The 20,103-nt window shown below is 43.6% G+C and overlaps 1 protein-coding gene across 5 annotated transcripts; it reads left to right on the forward strand.

Annotated features, from left to right (window-relative positions):
- The first annotated feature begins 2,140 nt into the window (after positions 1–2,140).
- als2b (alsin Rho guanine nucleotide exchange factor ALS2 b) lies at positions 2,141–18,855 on the forward strand. Of its 5 annotated transcripts, none has more exons than XM_029444810.1 (35): positions 2,141–2,209; positions 2,415–2,521; positions 2,883–2,937; positions 3,446–3,591; positions 3,687–4,621; positions 4,883–5,249; positions 6,214–6,388; positions 6,617–6,713; positions 7,439–7,516; positions 7,599–7,832; positions 7,921–8,092; positions 8,310–8,499; positions 8,877–8,942; positions 9,051–9,213; positions 9,334–9,465; positions 9,570–9,698; positions 11,765–11,835; positions 11,980–12,046; positions 12,139–12,341; positions 12,500–12,565; positions 12,654–12,752; positions 12,866–13,030; positions 13,125–13,236; positions 13,327–13,404; positions 14,201–14,334; positions 14,534–14,698; positions 14,805–14,922; positions 15,016–15,173; positions 15,317–15,430; positions 15,512–15,688; positions 15,790–15,847; positions 15,927–15,988; positions 16,087–16,236; positions 16,320–16,416; positions 16,548–18,855. In XM_029444810.1, the coding sequence occupies exons 3-35, from the start codon at positions 2,918–2,920 to the stop codon at positions 16,584–16,586; spliced, it is 5,037 nt and encodes a 1,678-aa protein (XP_029300670.1). In that variant the 5' UTR covers positions 2,141–2,209; positions 2,415–2,521; positions 2,883–2,917; the 3' UTR covers positions 16,587–18,855. The 5 variants fall into 5 exon arrangements, with proteins under 5 accessions (XP_029300670.1, XP_029300686.1, XP_029300679.1 ...); XM_029444826.1 differs by having other exon boundaries at positions 2,886–2,937; XM_029444819.1 differs by lacking the exon at positions 2,141–2,209 and having other exon boundaries at positions 2,293–2,521; positions 2,886–2,937.
- The last annotated feature ends 1,248 nt before the right edge of the window (positions 18,856–20,103 follow it).

Below are 20,103 nucleotides of genomic sequence, written 5' to 3' on the forward strand. Positions count from 1 at the left end.
CCGTTTAAAATAGTTATACAGAATTTTATCAATTTTAAATATTTCCCAAATATATCAAAAACATGATCATCCCTTTTATAGAATTATTATTATTTATTTTTAATTTAAAAACATTTTTCTTTTGCATTCTAGAATAATACTGCAAAGATACTCCTGAGTACCACACATGATGAGGAGGGAAAACACATATGCACAAGTCAGTGTTTTAAATTCAAATAATTAATGCAGGTTAAAATCCAGCATGCTTCAAACGACATCATTTACCGGAGTTGATGCAGATGCAGAAGCAGTAAAGCGCTGAAGTCCTGATGAAATCTATCTTCAGCTCCATTTCAATCAACAGAAAAAGATCCCAATTGTAAAAAATAATAATAAAATGAAGATCAGATTGTCTTAAATATGTTGCGCCTGTGTTTTCCCTTCATCTGCACAACGTGTCTGTCCTTCGTGTTCAAACAGCTGGATGCATCTCTACGTGTACATGATCACTAACTGTCATCAGCACGTGCTCACATCAGTGTTCCTACAGGGGCTGGGCTTCTTACACTAAATCTGTCTCCAATATTCTTACTGCAAGTCCAGATTTGTGCGGGGAAATAGCTTTTATTTATTAGTATTGCTATTTTATAAATACAAATACTGTACTTCATATATTTGATAGCTTTAGATACTTTGCATATTTAGATTATTAATAGAAATCAACTAATAAATGATTCTATATTATATTATTATTAGTCAGTAAAGCTGCAACATTAAAGTGATGTTCTAGGCTGCACATTAATGCACCACTAATTATAATTCATTACTATAAAAAGATACTGAAATGAGCCGTTCTGCATGCGTTTTACTGATTTAATTATACTTTGACCAATTTACTTTCACTTAAATACAACTTTGAATGCAGGTTTTACTTGTAACAGTATTTTTAAACTGTATATATTACTTTTACTCAAGTAAAAGATCAGAATTCTTCTATCATCACTGCTGGCTAATTTAGCTTAGCACAAACTCTGCTCACTAATTATCCCTTTATGTCTCATTTGTTTGGCCCCGACAACAAAAGCAAGTGTGAAATGAGTTCTTTGCTTTACCTTGGCATACTTTAAAAACAGAAAGAAGAAGGTTGCATCTTCTAAATGTCTTTAAAGTAACTTTTACTTGACTACAATATTATCACAGCTGCTCTTTCCATTGCTGCACACATGTGGTGGAGCTGTGAAGAGCAGTGACTCCCCCTTGTGGTTCAGATCGGTCATTGCAGGTAGATGTGGCCGTTAAATACTCAAAGGTAATAATAATAAATAAATAAGTGATAACATTCAAACAAATGTTCCCCTTTGTCCTCAATTAAGGAAATGTCCACAACACTTGTCCCAGCATCATGTATATAAGATGACCAGGAAGTGTGCTATCTTTTGTTACAGTTTAGGGGTGGCCTTGTTAATTCAGATTACTTATTAAGATGTTTTTGAGGACATTTCTGACTATAAATAAACATTAACATGAATCCAACATATAATTAGCAAAGATAAATAGGCCTCGCACTGCCTTACACATGAATGTTTAACATTAAAACATAATAAATATATTAATATGTCAATAGTTATTCATTTAATAGCTTGATATGATATGTATGCACCATTATACATAGTGCTTTAATATGCTTAATATTAGAAGAAGAAGAAGAAAAAACAAGAAAAACACGAAGAAGAAGAAAAACACGAAAAAGATGAGGAAGAAGAAGAAGAAGAAGAAGAAGAAGAGGAGAGAAAGAAGAGAAGAAGAAGAAGAAGAAGAAGAAGAAGAAGAAGAGAAGAAGAAGAAGAAGAAGAAGAAGAAGAAAAACAAGAAAAACACGAAGAAGAAAAACAACGAAAAAGAAGAAGAAGAAGAAGAAGAAGAAGAAGAAGAAGAAGAAGAGGAAGAGAAGAAGAAGAAGAAGAAGAAGAATAAGAAGAAAGAAGAAGAAGAAGAAGAAGAAGAAAAACAAGAAAAACACGAAGAAGAAAAACACGAAAAAGAAGAAGAAGAAGAAGAAGAAGAAGACTAAGAAAAAAGAAGAAGAGGAAGAAAAATAAGATAAGAAGAAGAAGAAGAAGAAGATGAAGAAGAAGAAAACACGAAGAAGAAAAACACGAAAAAGATGAAGAAGAAGAAGAAGAAGAAGAAGTTGAATGTACTGCACGTGTTCCGCCACCAGATGGTGCCTGTGAGTAATTCTAGCCGGTTTTGAAGTCGTAGAAGAAGAAACAGTTCACAGAGTAGATAAACAGTAGGACGTCTCACTCTGTTACTATTTTGGCGTACTGCGGAAGTGGCTTGGGTAAAAAAATAAGTGTCTCGTTGCTGAGCTAGCTTTCCTGTTTCTAGACAATCTTTGGCTTCATCGCCTTCTCTCTGTGTCAACAATATAGAGATGAACAACAACCAGTGACAGTTAGCTGCTAAACGACTTACCGGACGCGTGTGTGTCCTGCCTGTCTGAGTGAACACGTGAAGGAGTGCTGTGTGGACACAGCTGGTAAGAAATTATGTTTTTTTAGGAAGAAAAATATTAAAGAACAGACACCTGTGGTTTGAGCTAGCCGTTTGGCTAGTTAGCGAAGCTGATAAGCAAATTATAGCTAGCTAGATTAACCGTTATCCAGCTAACAACAGCTAGCAACACATGGAAACACCTGCCAGAGGTTGCAGGTCATGAATGGTCTTTTTTAGGGGAGTACATTTAGGACGTTAGAAGTATTTTATAACACGTGAAAAGGAAACCATAACTGCTTTCATTTTCATCAGCCTTATATCCCCCCTAAAACTCTCTTCTTTTTTTGCATTGACAACATAAAAGCTAGCAGGGTTGTGCTCATGGTGTGTGTTTTGTTTGACAGCAGCAGCTTCAGAGATGGACACATAAACCCCCCTGATGGAGAGGAAGAGGAAGAGGTAGGTCTATAACAAGTCCTCCTAAAGAGGATTATTCTGCTCAAGTGTTGCTTTCACATTTTTTGGCTGGCAGCCTGGATTTGATCCCCATGTGACATCGCCTACAGGACATCACTTCTGCTTTTCCCCCCACAACACATCCGTTGTTCAGATGTTATGCTGCACAGGAGGGGGGGTAAAGTGCTGATTTTATGCACTTTCACTCCTGTCCTTGGCAATATTCTGCCATGTTTCTTCGCTGGTTTGTTAGATGAAGAACATTATGTTCCAATATGCTCGTGATAGTTCTGTTGGCAGCCCTCAGGTAATGTTGAGCAAACAGTTTGGGTGTATCCGGCATCATTTCGGCACATTTACTATTATTATTGTGCAATATTATATATTTCTATTGACTATTTAGAAACCTGTCTGTCGACTGAGGATGTTTGCTGAAGTTTACATATCGAGTAGATTCTGTACATGCTTTCTCTTCCACTCATCGTGTTTACTTTCGATCGCTCTCTCTCAGCTGTGGGGATGACGGTGGTGGAGAGCGAGGCCTTCTCCACACCTGGAAGGGCTACTCCTGCAGCGTCACCCCAGAAAGGCTGCTCCTCCCCGGGCCGGTCCTTCAGGTCGCCCTGGGCACGCGACACGGTGTTCTGCTGGTGGAAGGTAACCTTTCTGGCTTTATTACAAACAGACTGAGAGAGCTGACAGGAAAAGAATAAAACGGCCATGTTGCTTTTTGATTGTTGTGCTCGATGCAGGAGGGCAGGTGTACAGTTTTGGGGAGTTGCCATGGAAGCAGAGTCATACGCCCGAGCCGGCGAAACCCACCTTGGAGAGCGCGCTCAGTGGCCAGCGGGTGGTCGCCGTTGCAGCTGGAAGTTTCCACAGCGGGGCCGTGACAGAAGACGGTGGCGTCCACATGTGGGGGGACAACAGCTCGGGACAGTGCGGCTTGTCGGGCCTCAGCACCGTCCCCAACCCGACTCCAGTCGCTCTGGTGGACTGCGACACCAGCCCCCCGCAGACGGTCCCGGTGCTGGAGCTGGCCTGCGGGGAGCAGCACACACTGGCGCTGTCGGTCCAGCGGGAGGTGTGGGCGTGGGGCAGCGGTTGCCAGCTGGGCCTCAACGTCACCGTCTTCCCTGTCTGGAAACCACAAAAGGTTGAACACTTGGCGGGCAGGTGTGTATTACAGGTGGCCTGCGGGGCGTCACACAGCCTGGCTCTGGTGCGCTGCCTGGGCCCTCAGGACATCCACCGGCCCCCCGTAGACAAATGCAGACAGTGTAACCAGTTGCTGTACACCATGACGGACAAAGAGGACCACGTCATCATCTCTGACGGTCACTACTGCCCCCTCGGGGTGGAGCTGACTGAGGATGACGGCAGTCTGGAGGCGCCCGCTCTGACACAAGGGCTCAAAACCTCCCCGTCCGAGCCAGTCCTCCCTTCACATACCTCCACCTCAAACTCCCCAGCACCGGCTGACTCCTTCTCTGACCCCACTCAGGACTTGGAGAGCGAGGAATCAGCCTTGTCTAACGGAGCGCAGCCGGCCTCGGACTCTGACCCCTCGGCTCAGTCAGGTGATCAGGTTTTGGGGGTCAAGAGTTCACTCTATCCAGATGAGCAGGCCGTCAAAGAATACCTGAAGAAGCTGTCCGACAACACGCAGTCTGAGCAGACGTCTAAGGTAACTGCTGGAGGAGCGCTCACTCTGTAGGTCTGAACCCAAGCTCGCCGTTTTACACTCGAAGCTTCTATTAAGGTTTAAAATAAAGCTTTGAATGTCCGTCATCAGATTTTGTCGACACACAAATAAAAAGGAAAGAAGAATTCTACAAATGTAATTTACGATGTATTTGGAAACGATTTTGATAATCGATGAACCTTTAAAGTAATCTTTCATGCAGTAATGGCAGAACGTCGGGTGCATGCTTCGTTTCTCTTGCAGGCCTCAGCAGCGGGGCTGACCTCCTCGTCCAGCTCCACGCTCAACAGCCTGGTGGCCTCCTGCGCCTCCGCAGTGGGCGAACGGGTCGCTTCCACCTACGAGGCCTTGTCCCTAAAAAAGATGATGACCTACCTGCCCTCAGGAGTGGCGAGGTCAGGCGGGCCGGTGGGGCTCATGGGTGTCGTTGGCGACAACACTGCAGAGCGCGTCCGCCAGGAGGACTCCATGCAGGCCAAGAAGAGCTCCAGCACAGGGGACATCCGCGAGGAGGAGGCCGAGGGTCTGCGGCGCCGCCTCTCGCTGCCAGGACTCCTCTCTCAGGGTAGATACGCTGTTCACGTCTTATCCTCCTCCTATACCCTGCTGCGTAAGTACTTCTTGCGCATGTGCAGGTTGGTGTGTGTGTGTGTGTGTGTGTGTGTGTGTGTGTGTTTGCTTCAGGCTTCCTCATCCAGCTTGTAACCACGCCAAAGGCTCGTTCTCGTGTCACAGCTTATGATTATTCATTTCTAACTTGTATCGAGGAGGAAATGCACATTTAGTGTCGTCATCTTATCAAAATCCAACTGCAAGTTTGATATTTAGCTACACCTTGACAGGGATTCTCTGTGACGGAAGGATTGAGCAGATTCAGAGGAGCAGAATGAAGGTGTGACTCAGAGAGAGGGGAGTGTGGTGCATCATGGGATAGCTTCTGAGTCACCCCAAACAGGAATGCCCAGGTGTTGTAAATAGATGGACTTTCCCCCTTCTGTCATCATATCTCTCTTTCCGCATTGATATCCTTGATAGAGATTATTTGCTGTAGATTTCATCATCTGTGTTTGGCCCGTCCTCTTGTGCGTTGTGTTTTGATTCACAGCCGTGATTAGAGTTCAGCATCAACATGTCGTAATCCTCCGTCAGTGTTTGCCCCGGCTGCTGCCTGCAGGCTTCTTCTCATTGTTGGTCTGCTGTGTGACGGCGTGTGTTTGACGTGACCTGGCTGATGTTGGCTGAGCATCACTGCTGTTTCTGTGCTCCATGTTTGTGTTTTGATAACACACATTGATTTCTTCTGCTGGACTTTGCAGCCTGAGGTTCATTCAGGTCCAGGTACTTCCCATCGCTTTAGCTCAGGCTCGTCAACAACTTTATGCTCCTGAGCACATCTCAGATACTCCGCCACATTTCTCTGACGGCTTTAGTTTCTTTACAGATTACAGTTTGTCGTCCTCGTCCCGTGTTGTGATGAACTGAAGGAGGATTCTTTAGTGCTGTTTGTTGTGTGTAGTAATAGATTTTAAATATCTTACAGAGAAGAAAACAGTGTTTTTGGTCTGTGCACTCAGTGTCCCCGCGGCTGCTGAGGAAAGGCGGGCGTCCGAGGATGCGTGCAGTCGCCCTCACCCCGCTGGGAGGGGCAGTCCCCGAGGCCCAGGAGGTGTTTCCCACCCTGCAGACGGAGGTGTGGAGCTGGGGCCACGGCGAGGACGGACAGCTGGGACATGGAGACAGTCTGGCCAGGTTGGAGGAAGTCTCTTGGTACTGCAGTGGCTTTTCTGACAAACTGTCTGCAAGAACATGAGACCAACTTGTGCAGATGAGATTGTATACTAATTAAAAAGACTTTATTTATTGAGCAGGTAGAAACGTTACAGACCAAACTAAATATAAAAGCAATACAAAGGTAATATGAATCCAACGTTACTGTACAATGAAATGCATTATCCACTGACAGTCGTGTGTTTGCAGATTACAGCCGCTGTGCATCAAGAGTCTGAACAATAAGGAGGTGGTGCGCGTGGCGGCCGGCGCTCATCATTCCCTCGCTCTGTCTGCTCAGTCTCAGGTGAGCCTTCTGTTACCTGCGACCTCTCACAAGACAGAGTTAAAGGATTGTTTGCCTTGACACTCGAATATCTATTCAGTCAGGCAATGATTGAGAATTTATAGACAGTTTTTACATTTTATTAACTTATTTTATTGTATTTATGTTGTAAAATGTTATTCTATTTTATTGTTAGAAATAAAATAAATAATAAATAAAAATAACAATAAACTAGAATTAAATTGTACAACATAAATAAAATAAAATAAGTGATTAATAATATGTTGTACAATTTAATTCTATTTTATTGTTATATTATTAATCACTTGTTTTATTTTATTTATGTTGTACAATTTAATTCTATTTTATTATTATAAATAAAATAAATGATAAATAAAAATAACAATAAAATAGAATTAAATTGTACAACATAAATAAAATAAAATAAGTGATTAATAATATGTTGTACAATTTAATTCTATTTTATTGTTATATTATTAATCACTTATTTTATTGTATTTTGAGGTTATTTTAGTCAGTGTTCTAGTGTAATTCTATTGTATTATTATTTTAATCATTGTATTGTGCACTGGTCTCAAATTGAGACAATTTCTGAATAGTTTTTATATTTATGTTGCTCTTGACGCTCCACACTTCTTATTTTCGAGTCGTCGGTCATCTGTGAAGCACTTTGAACTGCATTAACCTCTTATATATAAATAAAGTTTGATTGATTGATGTCCCAGGTGTTTTCATGGGGAAGTAACAGCTCTGGTCAGCTTGGACACATGGAGTCGCCCAGCACTGTCCCCCGCCTCGCAAAGGTGAGGAAACCTCCGGTACAGTACAAACGCACAGATACAGAAAGCTCTGAGGTTCACGCTCCTCTCTGCTCCCCGTCCCAAGCTGTCAGAGGGGATCCGGGTCTGGGACATCAGCGCTGGAGAGAGACACACCCTCCTGCTCGCAGACGGAGACTGCTTCCGGCCCATCATTTATTACAGCGGACAGCAGGTGAAAGAGGAGGCGGAGGAGAGCCTCGCCAAGGAGCCGGGTCAACAGGAGGAAGGGGAGGAAGAGGAGGAGCAGCAGGCGGGGGGCTACACCCAGCAGCCTGTACTGCTACCCTTCTGCATGGACGTAAGTTACTGGTTAGGATACTACCTACTGCTTACCATTTAGATAAAAGATCATTAATTGTTTGCTGTGATCGTTCGATATCTTCCAGCTCGGGTACGTCAACAACGTGTTTGCGGGCGGCCAGCGGTGCGTGGCTCTCCTGGACAGGAACGTGATGGGCTTCATCGCCAGCCTCCACGAGCTGGCCTCAGCCGAGAGGAAGTTCTACTGCAAGCTGTGTAACATCAAGACGCAGATAATACGCCCCCTGCTGGAGCTGGGTAAGACTGAGGGATCATTTGTAACCACTATCTGCCCCTTCTCAAGGTCCCATTCACAAAATATAACGTGGTAATGAAATAACAGCGCGAGAACACCCATAAGTCTTTGCAGCGGAGTGAAGTTTGACCTTTATTTGGGAATAATTAGTTTATTTAAATGTCTATATTACCTTATTCCCCCCCGAAGGTTTCAGTTTGTGCGCTGTCCTTTTTTCAGAGTCTCTGAGCTCGACCCTCGGCCCGGTGGCCGTCGGGCTCCTGCAGATTCTGGCCGGACGGTTCAGCCTCTTGTGTCACCTAACGGGGCAGCACGCCGCCAGCCTCACCGCTAACCTGCGGCGCGTCCGAGATATCAAGAGCCTGCTGGTCCTCGAACACACCGGCATCTTCCTCGACTCTTACTACGAGTATGTGTTCGCCATTATAAACATTTGATTCTTTGTCGGTCTTTAAACAATAGATTTAATTAAGAAATGATTTAGTTAAAACTTACTTTTATCGGAGAACTTTTCCTGATTTTACTTGAGTTTTAATTTCTCTTAAAATATTTTTGCTGTATTTTTTGAAGCACTCTGTAACTTTGATTTTGAAAAGTGCTCTATAAAAATATTATTATTGATATTATTAATATTATTATTCTTGATATTATCATTATTAATAATATTAGTATTATTATTAATATTAATAATTATTATTAATATTAATATGTTTAATTATTAATATTGATTCTTGATATTATCATCATTATTAATAATAATATTATTATTATTGTCTCTCATTAAAGGTACTGCTGCGCTGTAGGAAACTTCCAGGTGATGGGAGGTTTCCAGACCCTAACCAAACCCTCACTGTGAGCACACACACACACACACACACACACACACACACACACACACACACACACACACACACACACACACACGCACACACAATAACGCGTGATTGCTTTTCTTTGAAGAGACTTCTTTGGGAAGAGTCCCGAGCTGCTTAAGAAGCTGTCGGAGTGCAGCGAGGAGAACCCCACCATGGCCGACCTCCTGGTGGCGCTCTTCTACCTCCCAACTCGCCACCTTCACGAATACGGCCGGCTGCTGCTCAAACTGGCCACCTGCTTTGAAGTGGTGGGTGAGACGAACACGAGGCGTGCTGGAAATGTGTTTACTATTCGAAGATGGAGAAATGATTCCAGTGAACGGTGTGTGTGTGTGTGTGTGTGTGTGTGTGTGTGTGTGTGTTGTCAGAGCTCCGATGACTACCAGAGGCTGCAGGACGGCTGCTCCAAGTTCGAAGCGTTGGTCCTCCAGCTGAAGAGGAAACGGAAGGACGCCGACTACACCTTCCACTTCTGGAAGAGCTTCCCTGGCAAAATGACGGTGTGTGTTTGTTGTTATCTCCGCCTCAAGTGTGTCCTTCATTGAGTCCTCGAGGAGTCACGTGACGTCACGTGTTGCTGAATGGTGTCATTGTGTGTCATCAGGACTCTCTGCGGAAGCCTCAACGCCGGCTGATCTGCGAGAGCAGCAACAAAGCTCTGACGCTGCAGAACGCCGGGAGGTTCTCCGTCAACTGGTTCATCGTTTTCAACGACGCTTTGGTCCACGCGCAGGTAAGCGCCACACACACACACACGCACTTTTCATCACGTCCTTTTACTTTTACACTGTAACTTGGTGTGTTTCAAGCGTTTGTGTGTGCTTGCCTCCGTGCTGTCAGGGCGTGGCACCTTGTAAAAATCTTGTAAGTATGCAGCCAGAAGCAAATGTCAGCACAGCGACCTTTACCTTCCCCCCCCCCCGAACCCTCTCCTCACCTTTTCTTCTCTCTCTGTGTGTGTGTGTGTCTGTGTGTGTGTGTGTGTGTGTGTGTGTGAAGGGCACAGGGCTCTGTGTCATAGGATTCAGCCCTAAAACACATGACAAACACACTCCTGTAAAACGCCTCAAAATGTAGAAGAAATAAAAAGAAGCCGAGTTTAAAGTTTAAAATGTCCTCCTGAATCCAGAGCTCACATCGAGAAGTTATCAGACAACATCCACAGTCTTTGTTCAGATCATGTTTGTATCTTCTGTCTGGTCCTGTGGGTTGTGTTGGTTTGTTTCTGGTGTTTTGTCCTGTCAACAAACAAGACGTGCAGCTATCAGGACGTATCCCTCCACCACAGCTCAGGGAGGAAACATTAAACATTACTTCATTTATTCAACCTTTATTTATACTTGAGAGATCATTGAGGAGATATACAAACGGAGAAGAAGTAATGCCATTATACAAACTGTGGAAGACATTAAACCTTTTTGATTCAGGGAAAGCATTCGAATATTTAAAATGTGAAATAGAACACAGACGTGTAAAACAAAAAGTAACGGTTCAGAGATTTAAGATCACATTTTTTTTAAATGTCCAAAATGTTTAAGTAAATAGATTTTACTATATATATATATAAATATTTATTTTAATTTATTTATTTATATATTATTTATTTTATTTATTTTAATTTTATTTATATATATATAAATCTATTTAATTTATTTTAATTTTATTTATTTATATATATAAATCTATTTATTTACTTATTTATTTAAACTCAAACTGCTGAAGCCTCAGTCTCTTCAGTTGAAGTCTAAAATGCCTTTTATCACAGTCACAATTGTTAAACTTGCTCTGAAACACAGTAAAAACAAAAAGTACTATTTAAATGTGTCCGGTGATACCCAGCCCTCCCCCCACCTTCTCCCTCTGCCTGTGCTCCACCCGAGGAGACTGCATGGAAGGATGAACGCACTGGAACCAAGGCTCAGTGGGTTTTTAATGCCCAGATTGAAATCCTGAACGTAAGATATTATTCTTCCGTGTTCGGAGAGCACTCCCCGGTGAAGCCTTGGTTTGTGCTGTTGGTTCACACGTCATTCACCAGTTTAGGATTTGAACCAACAGTTCCTGTTCATTTCTCCAAAGCAGTTTCCTTCCCTCTTCCCCCTCTTTGTCTCCCCCCCCCCTCCTCCTCTATCTGTTCTAGTCATGTGGTTGTCCTGCACATGTCAACCCCCTACTGTCTCACTCCTGTTGTCATTGTTTGAACACTGTCTGTTAAAGAAAATGCTCTGAAGGTGAAAACACAAGTGTCAGGTGTGAGAAAGACGTACCTGTAGACCGTGATCGTCCTGGTCGTCTTGTGACGCAGCAGTGCGTCGGTGAAAAAGCAGAATGCATGCTTAATTCTTTACTTCCTCTTTGAAACATGTGAACACACATGTCGTCTTGCATGACTGACGCCGGCATCCCTGAGGCTCGCCTGTGCAATCGTAGTTTATGATGTTGTTCTCCAGAAGACTAATTTAAAAAGTATTATCAGGTGTTTTATGTCTCGTAGCAATAAACTTCTTCTTTACTTCCTTTCGACTTCCTTTTGTTCTTTACTTCCTGCTTTCCTTAGCCTCCATCTATTTAAATAAGGCTGATTATGCATTACTAATTATTGTAACGTGACTGTAATGGCCACTAGAGCAAGGTGCACACACTCCTTGTGGACTTATTCTCTCTGTATGTTAACAACATTAATGATTTACTGTTTATTTCCTCTTTCTTAACACTCACCTTCTCCCCTCTTTCCTCATTTCCCTCCTTGATTCCTTCTTCCCTCCTCCTTTTTGCGCTTGTTCCTGTCCCGTCCTCCAGTTCTCCACCCATCATGTATTCCCCTTGTCCACACTGTGGGTGGAGCCGATCCCAGAAGAGAACTCCGGCCTGTAAGTCTGATTACTCGCTTCATGTTTTGTGGAATGATTCTGACAAATACGTTTGGGGATTGTAGAAAACCTTTTTGAAATGTTGCATGTTGTAATCCTGACTTAATCTATACATATCGTGTGTGTGTGTGTGTGTGTGTGCAGGTATGGATTAAAGGTGATCACACCAGAGGAGACGTTCGCCCTGCTGGCCTCGTCTCCCATGGAGAAGGTGAATCTTCCACCTTTTGTATTAACTGTATTTGTGACCCGGACCACCGTGTGATATTCTTCTTAACCGTGTGCTTGTGTGTCCGTTCCTAGACCAAGTGGCTTCGCTCCATCAACCAGGCGGTGGAGCAGGCCCTGAGCGGGGCGGGGCAGGACACCGCATCGGTCGGCTCGGAGTCGGGTCAAAAGCCGGAGCCTCCCGTCTCCAGAACGGCCTCTTACTCCTTTTATAAGGACGGACGGCTGAAAGAGGCGAAGTACGACGGACGCTGGCTCGCCGGGAAGCCCAACGGCAGGTGGGACACACACACTGCTCATGCATATCGTACACAGTTTGGCACGGGTGTGAGTTTTTTAGAAGGTTAACCTCAGCTCCTATAATAAAGTGTGTTGTCCTCTCAGCGATGGATTAAATGGTGATCTTGATATGTAGTAATAATCAGATGTTTCTCAGCGGCGTGTTAAAATGGCCTGATGGGAGAATATACACCGGGGCGTTCAAGGACGGGCTGGAAGATGGGTGAGTGCACGTGTTGAACCGTGTGTGTCTTTACCTCATGAATCGGGAGACTTTCAGCTTCTTCATGCTTCTTTATGGGTTTTTGTAGCTTTGGTGAATTTGTGGCTCCCAATAAGACGCTCAACAAGAACGATGAATATCAAGGTCACTGGAAAGATGGCAAGATGCACGGCCTTGGGGCATACAGGTGAGTGTGTGTGTGGTAGGAACTTTAGCGTCCACGTTGCAGGACAGGACAAAGATGAGGACACGCTAATTAGATGTGTGTGAGAAGAGAATAAACCTCCCGTCTGTCTGCAGGTATGCCAGCGGCGAGGTTTACGACGGATCCTTCCAGGACAGCATGCGACACGGCCACGGCGTGCTGCGCAGTGGCAAGCTCAACACCTCCTGCCCCAGCGTCTTCATCGGCCAGTGGCTGCAGGACAAGAAGACCGGCTATGGAGTCTTCGATGATATCACAAAGTACGCTCATTAGCATGTCCGCTTCATAGAAAATCATTCCTCCAGAGATTAATAATCTGACAGGATTAAAGCTGTGTGTCTGTTTCCTGCGCAGAGGGGAGAAGTACATGGGCATGTGGCAGGATCACCTGCGGCAGGGCACCGGCGTCGTCGTCACTCAGTTTGGCCTTTATTACGAAGGAGCCTTCAAAGATAATAAGATGATGGTGAGAACTTACTACGAAGCTCTTGCACCCGACAAAGTATTACAGGCAGGTGCATCAGATCAGTGACTGAAGGTGTTTTCTGTCCGTCAGGGAGCCGGGATCCTCCTCTCCGAGGACGACACCACGTACGAGGGGGAATTCTCTGACGACTGGACCCTCAGTGGAAAGGTGACTAATGAACACAATGTCAAAATACTGTATACTATTAGAATGTTTTAAGGCCATTATGATTATTAATTTTTATTGTATTCATGTTTTAAAATGTCTTGTTTTTACTCCCTCTTATCCATTTTATCTTTTCAATGATGAATATTTTTAATTTATTTATACTTTTCAACCAGGATTAAAACATTTTTGGACTGAAATGAGGCAAATAAAATAATAATAATCATAAATAAAATAAAAACATACCAAACAATAATATTTAAAAATAATATTAATAATTATAATAATCATAAATAATATTAATAATTATAATAATCTAAAATAAAATAAAAACATGGCAAACAATAATATTTAAAAATAATATTAATTATAATACGGTAATTCTAATAATCATAAATAATATTAATAATTATAATAATCATAAATAAAATAAAATAAAAACATGGCAAACAATAATATTTAAAAATAATATTAATTATAATACGGTAATTATAATAATCATAAATAATATTAATAATTATAATAATCAGAAATAATATTAATAATTATAATAATCAGAAATAAAATAAAAACATACCAAACAATAATATTAAAAAATAATATTAATAATTATAATAATCATAAATAATATTAATAATTCTAATAATCATAAATAAAATGTAAAAAAAACATACCAAACAATAATATTTAAAAATAATATTAATAATAATAATTATTATTAATAAGAATAAGAATAAAATAAAAAAAGTGTGCTAGCATTTATAAAAAGCGTTGTTAAAAAGATTGTCTCTCCTCTCAGGGCGTGCTCACGATGGCAAACGGTGACTACCTGGAGGGCTCCTTCAGTGGGGAATGGGGCTCTGGCCTCAAAGTGACCGGCTCCTACTTCAAACCACAGCTGTTCGACACCGACAAGGACAAGACCCGCACTGTGTAAGCTCCCCGACGGTCTGAAATGTACAGAAAAAGAAAACGTTTTATCATAATTTACTCACCGAACTTGTTATATTACGTGTGTGTGTGTGTGTGTGTGTGTGTGTGTGTGTGTGTGTGTGTGTGTGTGTGTGTGTGTGTGTGTGTGTGTGTGTGTGTGTGTGTGTGTGTGTGTGTGTGTGTGTGTGTGACGTGGCAGGAAGCTGGGGCGTCTGTGTGTGTGCGCGGAGGACAAGTGGCAGGCGGTGTTTGAGGAGTGCTGGAGTCAGCTGGACTGTGAGGCGCCGGGTCGAGGAGAGAACTTGAAGGCGTGGGAGAATATCGCCGTGGCCCTCGCCACCAGCCGGCAACAGATCGAGGACAGGTACACACACACTCATAACATTTATAGCGTGTGTGTGTGGGGTACTTATTGGTAAGTAAAATGTTTAACTTTAAGGGTGATGTAAGTGTCTTTTTGTGTATCCCAGTCCGGAGATGTTGTCTCGAAGTCACAGCAGAACCCTGGACAGTCTGGAGGTCATCCCACAGCACGAAGGACCGATCACCATGGAGAGATATCACGCCATCCGCCTCTACCTCATACAGGTAGACCTGCGGAGCCCGTCTGCGGTCATTATTGCACCTGGTTGTACTGAGTAAGCAGCAGTGAACACTGGAAGTATTCTCTTCTTCCTCCAGGCGTGTGACACCCCCCTCCACCCGCTGGGCCGGCTGGTGGAGACCCTGGTGGCGGTCTACAGGATGACCTACGTGGGCGTTGGAGCGAACCGTCGGCTGCTGCCTCAGGCTGTCAACGAGATCAAGTCTTACCTCAACCGCATCTTCCACATCGTCAGGTAGTCCACGTGCCGCAAACTCCCATGATCCCATCACAACGTCCCCAAACTGAGAGACCCCCCCCCCTTTTGTGGTGCAAAATGACATGTAGTGCATTGAAGGGACAGACGCTGTTGTTTACATGCTCTTGAATGCTCTGCAGGTTTCTTTTCCCAGACCTGCCAGAAGAGGGCGGTCTCATTCCAGAGCCGACCACCTTGCAGGACAAGAAGGAGCCAGGCTCGAGCGACGCCCCGCTAGAGTCACCTAAACCTGGGTAAAGACAGGGCAATGTCCCCTCCTGGAAGCTTTAGTGACCCCGTTTGGATCCCATTAAACTCTCCTCTGTGTCCTCCAGTCGTGTGGTGAGCAGCTCGGCTCTGCTGCTGCCCGTCCTGCTTCCTCGTCTCTACCCGCCGCTCTTCACCCTCTACGCTCTGGACAAGGAGAAGGAGGACGACGTCTACTGGGAGTGTGTCCTCCGCCTCAACAAGCAGCCCGACCTGGCGCTCCTCGCCTTCCTGGGTGTTCAGCAGTATGTCACACACACACACACACACACTGGCAACGTGCAATAAAGACTCTTCATTTTAAGGATTTGCATGTGAGTCCTAAACAATGACTTCCTTTCCTCAGGAAGTTTTGGCCTGTTTCCATCCCCACCTCTTTGCCTGCACTGGGGGAGAAGCAGCAGGTGAGGTTTAGTTGTTCTGACTTTACTTTAAGCACAGTAACAGATCCTGGTGTTTGACAGAGTCATGTTTGTCCTCCAGGTTCTCTCCAGCACCAAGGACGCCTGCTTCGCCTCGGCAGTGGAAACTCTCCAACAGATCAGGTACGGCTCCGACTTTTAAAACGAGTTAAACGCACACGTCTGAAGCTTTAGTGGTTTTTCATTCACACGTTCTTACAAGTTTCCTTGTTCGTCTGCAGCACAACATTCACCCCGTCAGACAAGCTGCAGGTGATCCAGCTCACCTTTGAGGAGATCACGCAGGAGGTTCAGTCGCTGCTGAAGCAGGACTTCCTGTGGTCCATGGACGACCTCTTCCCCGTGTTCCTCTACGTGGTGCTGCGTGCACGGTCAGCCACAAAACCAGCGTATAATCAGCAGATTAATCGCTAAGTCACTAAATCGTAAAAAACTTTAGATTTTTTGTTCTCAGAATCAGAAACTTGGGGTCAGAGGTCAGCCTGATTGAAGACCTGATGGACCCCTGCGTGCAGCACGGAGAGCATGGCATCATGTTCACCACCCTCAAGGTAACATCTGTAACTGAATGATTGTCCCGCCCGGTCTGATGAGATCACAGCAGGATAAACTTTCACAGATCATATTCGACTGCACGTCTTAATGGTGTGTGTGTGTGTGTGTCTGTCTTTTCCACCTCCAGGCTTGTTACTACCAGATCCAGCACGAGAAGATCACCTAAGAGACGAGTGTGGCGTCAACTTCCTGCTGTCCCAACCGACCATCACAGCCAATCACAGGGCCAGGATCAGCCAGGCTTCAGGATGACTGATGCGAGCAGCGGCCAATGGGAAGCGAAGGATCATGTGAACAGGTTGTCGACAGCTCCATCTGCTGCTGTCATGCAGACGGGGCCACCTCCCCCTCTCTGACACACACACACACACACACTCACACTCTTTACTGACCTCTACCAGCTTCCTGTCCACGGATGGATCATGAAGGTGCACATGTGAATACTGCCAGAGATGAGCCCCTTCATGCCGTCCACAGTGAAAGACCCGCTTCCTGTGGGAGACCCTGACGTTGTTACCTGGAGAGAGAATTTAAGCTTTATACCACTTTCTATTTGTGTGCCAACGGGAGCGGTTTGTTCTCTGGCGTCTCCGCCCACAGCCGGCACACTGTGAGACACCCGACCTCTTGTCCTTCCTTCAGATTTACATTTCGTCAGCATGCAAATCAACTTTTTTGCAAGACGATCTGTCGCAGAACACGTTTTTAACCTTCAGTGTTTCACATCATTTGTGCTCCTGGAAAGCATGACACTTTATTAAACTGACAAGCCTGTATCATCATCTGAGACAGCAGTGTGTTTACAGCCGGGACTTCCTCCTCCACTAACCCACAAGGTGTTTTCAAGTTCTAAATTCAACCTAGATAGTGGCTGAATACTCTAACTTACAGTAAACATAGTAAAGCATTTGTAGGATAAATGAACCATTTCAATGCAGCTGAAAACAAACGTTTGCATGTTTCATTACAGGACAACATGTTTCTTTCCTAATGCACTCGATGCATGCAATGTTGTGAACTGACATCAATATAAAAGCTTTCTTTTTAGAAAGTAGAGGAGCTGCAGGTTCCACTACAGAGGTCACCTTTATTCCCAAAGAAATAGAAATTGAGTTTTTGGGAGACAACAAGCTTAAAATAACTATAAAGAGTTTGTGTTGATTGTTGTGTTTCTTGACAGGCTGGGAGAGAAGTCCGCACATATTTCATGAAACTAACCACCACGTGAAGATCTTATTACACCTGTTCACTGTAAATGCAGAAGCTAAACATGTAGATTACGCTTGATTTTTGGGTTTCAGGCGAGAAACAAACACTGTTTTTATAGATGTGATGTTCACAGCCGACTCTCCGAGCCATCTGTTAACGCTCAATGTCCTCTTTTTAAACCATTTACACCACTAACTGTCAGACATTGTTGCTTATTTGTGATTTGCGTCACATGTCCGTTTATAAAAGGGCTTAAGCGGGGATTCATAGGAGGGCCCCGCCCTTTTTCTTTTTTTTTTTGTTAATATCATGGCTTTTGTTATCTCCGATGGTTTAACAATAGCAAAGCCGTCAGTGGATCAGAGGCCTCTTTTAGAAGAGGATACATTTAGGTGAAGCTACTGTTTTTCCCTGAAGGATTTTCTAAATCTAGCAACAGGAAATGGTTTGAATTTAAAGCTGCACGTTGTTAACTAAAAAGGTTTTTACTCTGAAATGTTGGGAAAGCCGTAATATGTGCAAACAAAACGGCTTCAAACTGTTATAAAATGCTGTGAATTTGGGCCTCTGGTACGTTTTGTGATTGTGATGAAGCTCTTCCGTCCCTGCTCATGAGCTCTTGTTACTGCTGAGACCGTATGTGCCTGACACTTAAAGAAGTGACGCAGTATTGTCTTTGGAAAACAGGAGTTCATTTGCGAAAAACATTCCCCAGGTACATCATTATTCTGTCAACCAGAGGCTTCGAATTCAGTATGTTCAGTATATTTCACTATACCTCTGTCATGTCCTCTATAGTTGCTGCTGCCACTTTAAGACGAAGGATAAAGTGGTGTTTTCAAAAGTCAACTGACTTCTAAACCAAACTACATCTACAGAACGGGACGTTTAACGTGACGGTTAACTGACTCGCGTACATGAAGTGTTATTTTAAATCAAAACTGAATGGTTCTAAATGTAAACTAAAGATTTATGTTCATAAGCTCATGTTGGGTTCATGTCCTCAACACGTGTTGACTATGAAAACGCCCCACACAGGTCATACTGTTGCATTGTGTTAAAATGACTGTTTTGTCAATGGACTTTGGTGTTTTACTCGGTGACATTTGTGTTTGAGCTGGCTGATGTGACTCACACCTGTGTGTCTTTTAAATGATGTCAAATGTATTGTACCTTTAAATAATTACAGATGGCAATAAACTTATTTGATGTACGTTGCTAACTAATCTGCTCCTACAGTTTTATGTGGTTCCTACACAAATTAACTGTAATGCAAAAAGTGTTTTGGTTCCAGCTTCTCAAATGTGAGCCGTCGGTTTTATCTGATTGCAAACTGAATTTGTGTTCTGAATGAAAGAAATACAAAGTTTTATACGTGACCTTTAACCTCCAATCCGCTGGTAAGAAGAATATTAAATGTTAATATTATTTATTAACTGGCGAAAAGGAAAAATTCGTTGACTTTGACACATTTTCTCGGCTTCAGGAGCTCAGTAGTGGCATGTCAGGTGGCTACACATGTAAAATATTCACTTTATTATGAAGTTACAGCAGAACACGGCTGTAAAATGTCCGTTTCTGAGGCTCCAAAGCTTTTAGGAAGATGTAGGAAATAAATAAACAACATGTTGAGTGGATTTCCAGCTTTTATTGCAAATGTTTCTTTTTATACTCACAAATCCTCTCAGCGTTGCACTTTCTTTTGAGACTTGAGGGTGAGAACTGGTCAACAAAGCCGTGTTTTTATCAAGAGGAAAGGGATAATCTCAGTGTTCTGGTTACAATCAGGCATTTTGGGACTTTTCAAATGCAAGGAATAAGATTACCAATCAGGAGATTACCCCCATTCCGGACAGATGTTTGGTCTTAAGTAAAGAGACTAAAAGATAGTTTATCTGATGTCCATTAACTCCAGCTGTTGGCAGATTAGCAGATCTTTTAATTACTTTTTTTCATCCTTTAAATTACGCATCTCCCTAATTCTGTCCCTTTCTAAGAGCTGCAATTATGAAGCAGTTCTGTAATCTGAGTACACAACGCTGTGTCTCATCGTTAAGCCTTTCTCCTGACGCCTCAATTCTCTCCTTCTTTGTCAGCGTCGCCTCCTCCTGCGTGCTGCTGAAAGCTGAAAGAGTTAAGAAGATTTGGCAGCTCCGCGGCAAACAGCCAGCCGGTGAGGGAGGAACTGGCTTCCGGTGGCCAGAGGCAGGCAGCTCACTTGCCCGGGATTAACTGGGATCGGGAGAGATTACAGCCCTCTCTCTCTCTCTCTCCCCTCTGTCTCTGTGTCTCTCTCCACCTCTCGTTCCCTGCAGCTCGATGAAAGTGTAGTCCAGTCTCCGGGGAATATTTTCCCACCATATATACATTTTCCTGCACAAATATTGGTGCTAAAAACTTGCAGGAGCTGGAGGATAAAAGCTCGTGGCGTCCCGAAGAACTCAGACGTACAGGTAAGATGCTTTTTCCTATTG

This window comes from Cottoperca gobio, chromosome 2, assembly GCF_900634415.1.
Source record: "Cottoperca gobio chromosome 2, fCotGob3.1, whole genome shotgun sequence".
NCBI lineage: Eukaryota > Metazoa > Chordata > Actinopteri > Perciformes > Bovichtidae > Cottoperca > Cottoperca gobio.

Coding starts and splice junctions, on each gene's coding strand:
- als2b (XM_029444802.1), top strand. CDS start 3,210: ATGCTCGTGATAGTTCTGTTGGCAGCCCTCAG. Junction 8,500..8,876: donor TTCCTCGACTCTTACTACGA/GTATGTGTTCGC, acceptor CTCTCATTAAAG/GTACTGCTGCGCTGTAGGAA. Junction 13,405..14,200: donor ACTGGACCCTCAGTGGAAAG/GTGACTAATGAA, acceptor CTCTCCTCTCAG/GGCGTGCTCACGATGGCAAA.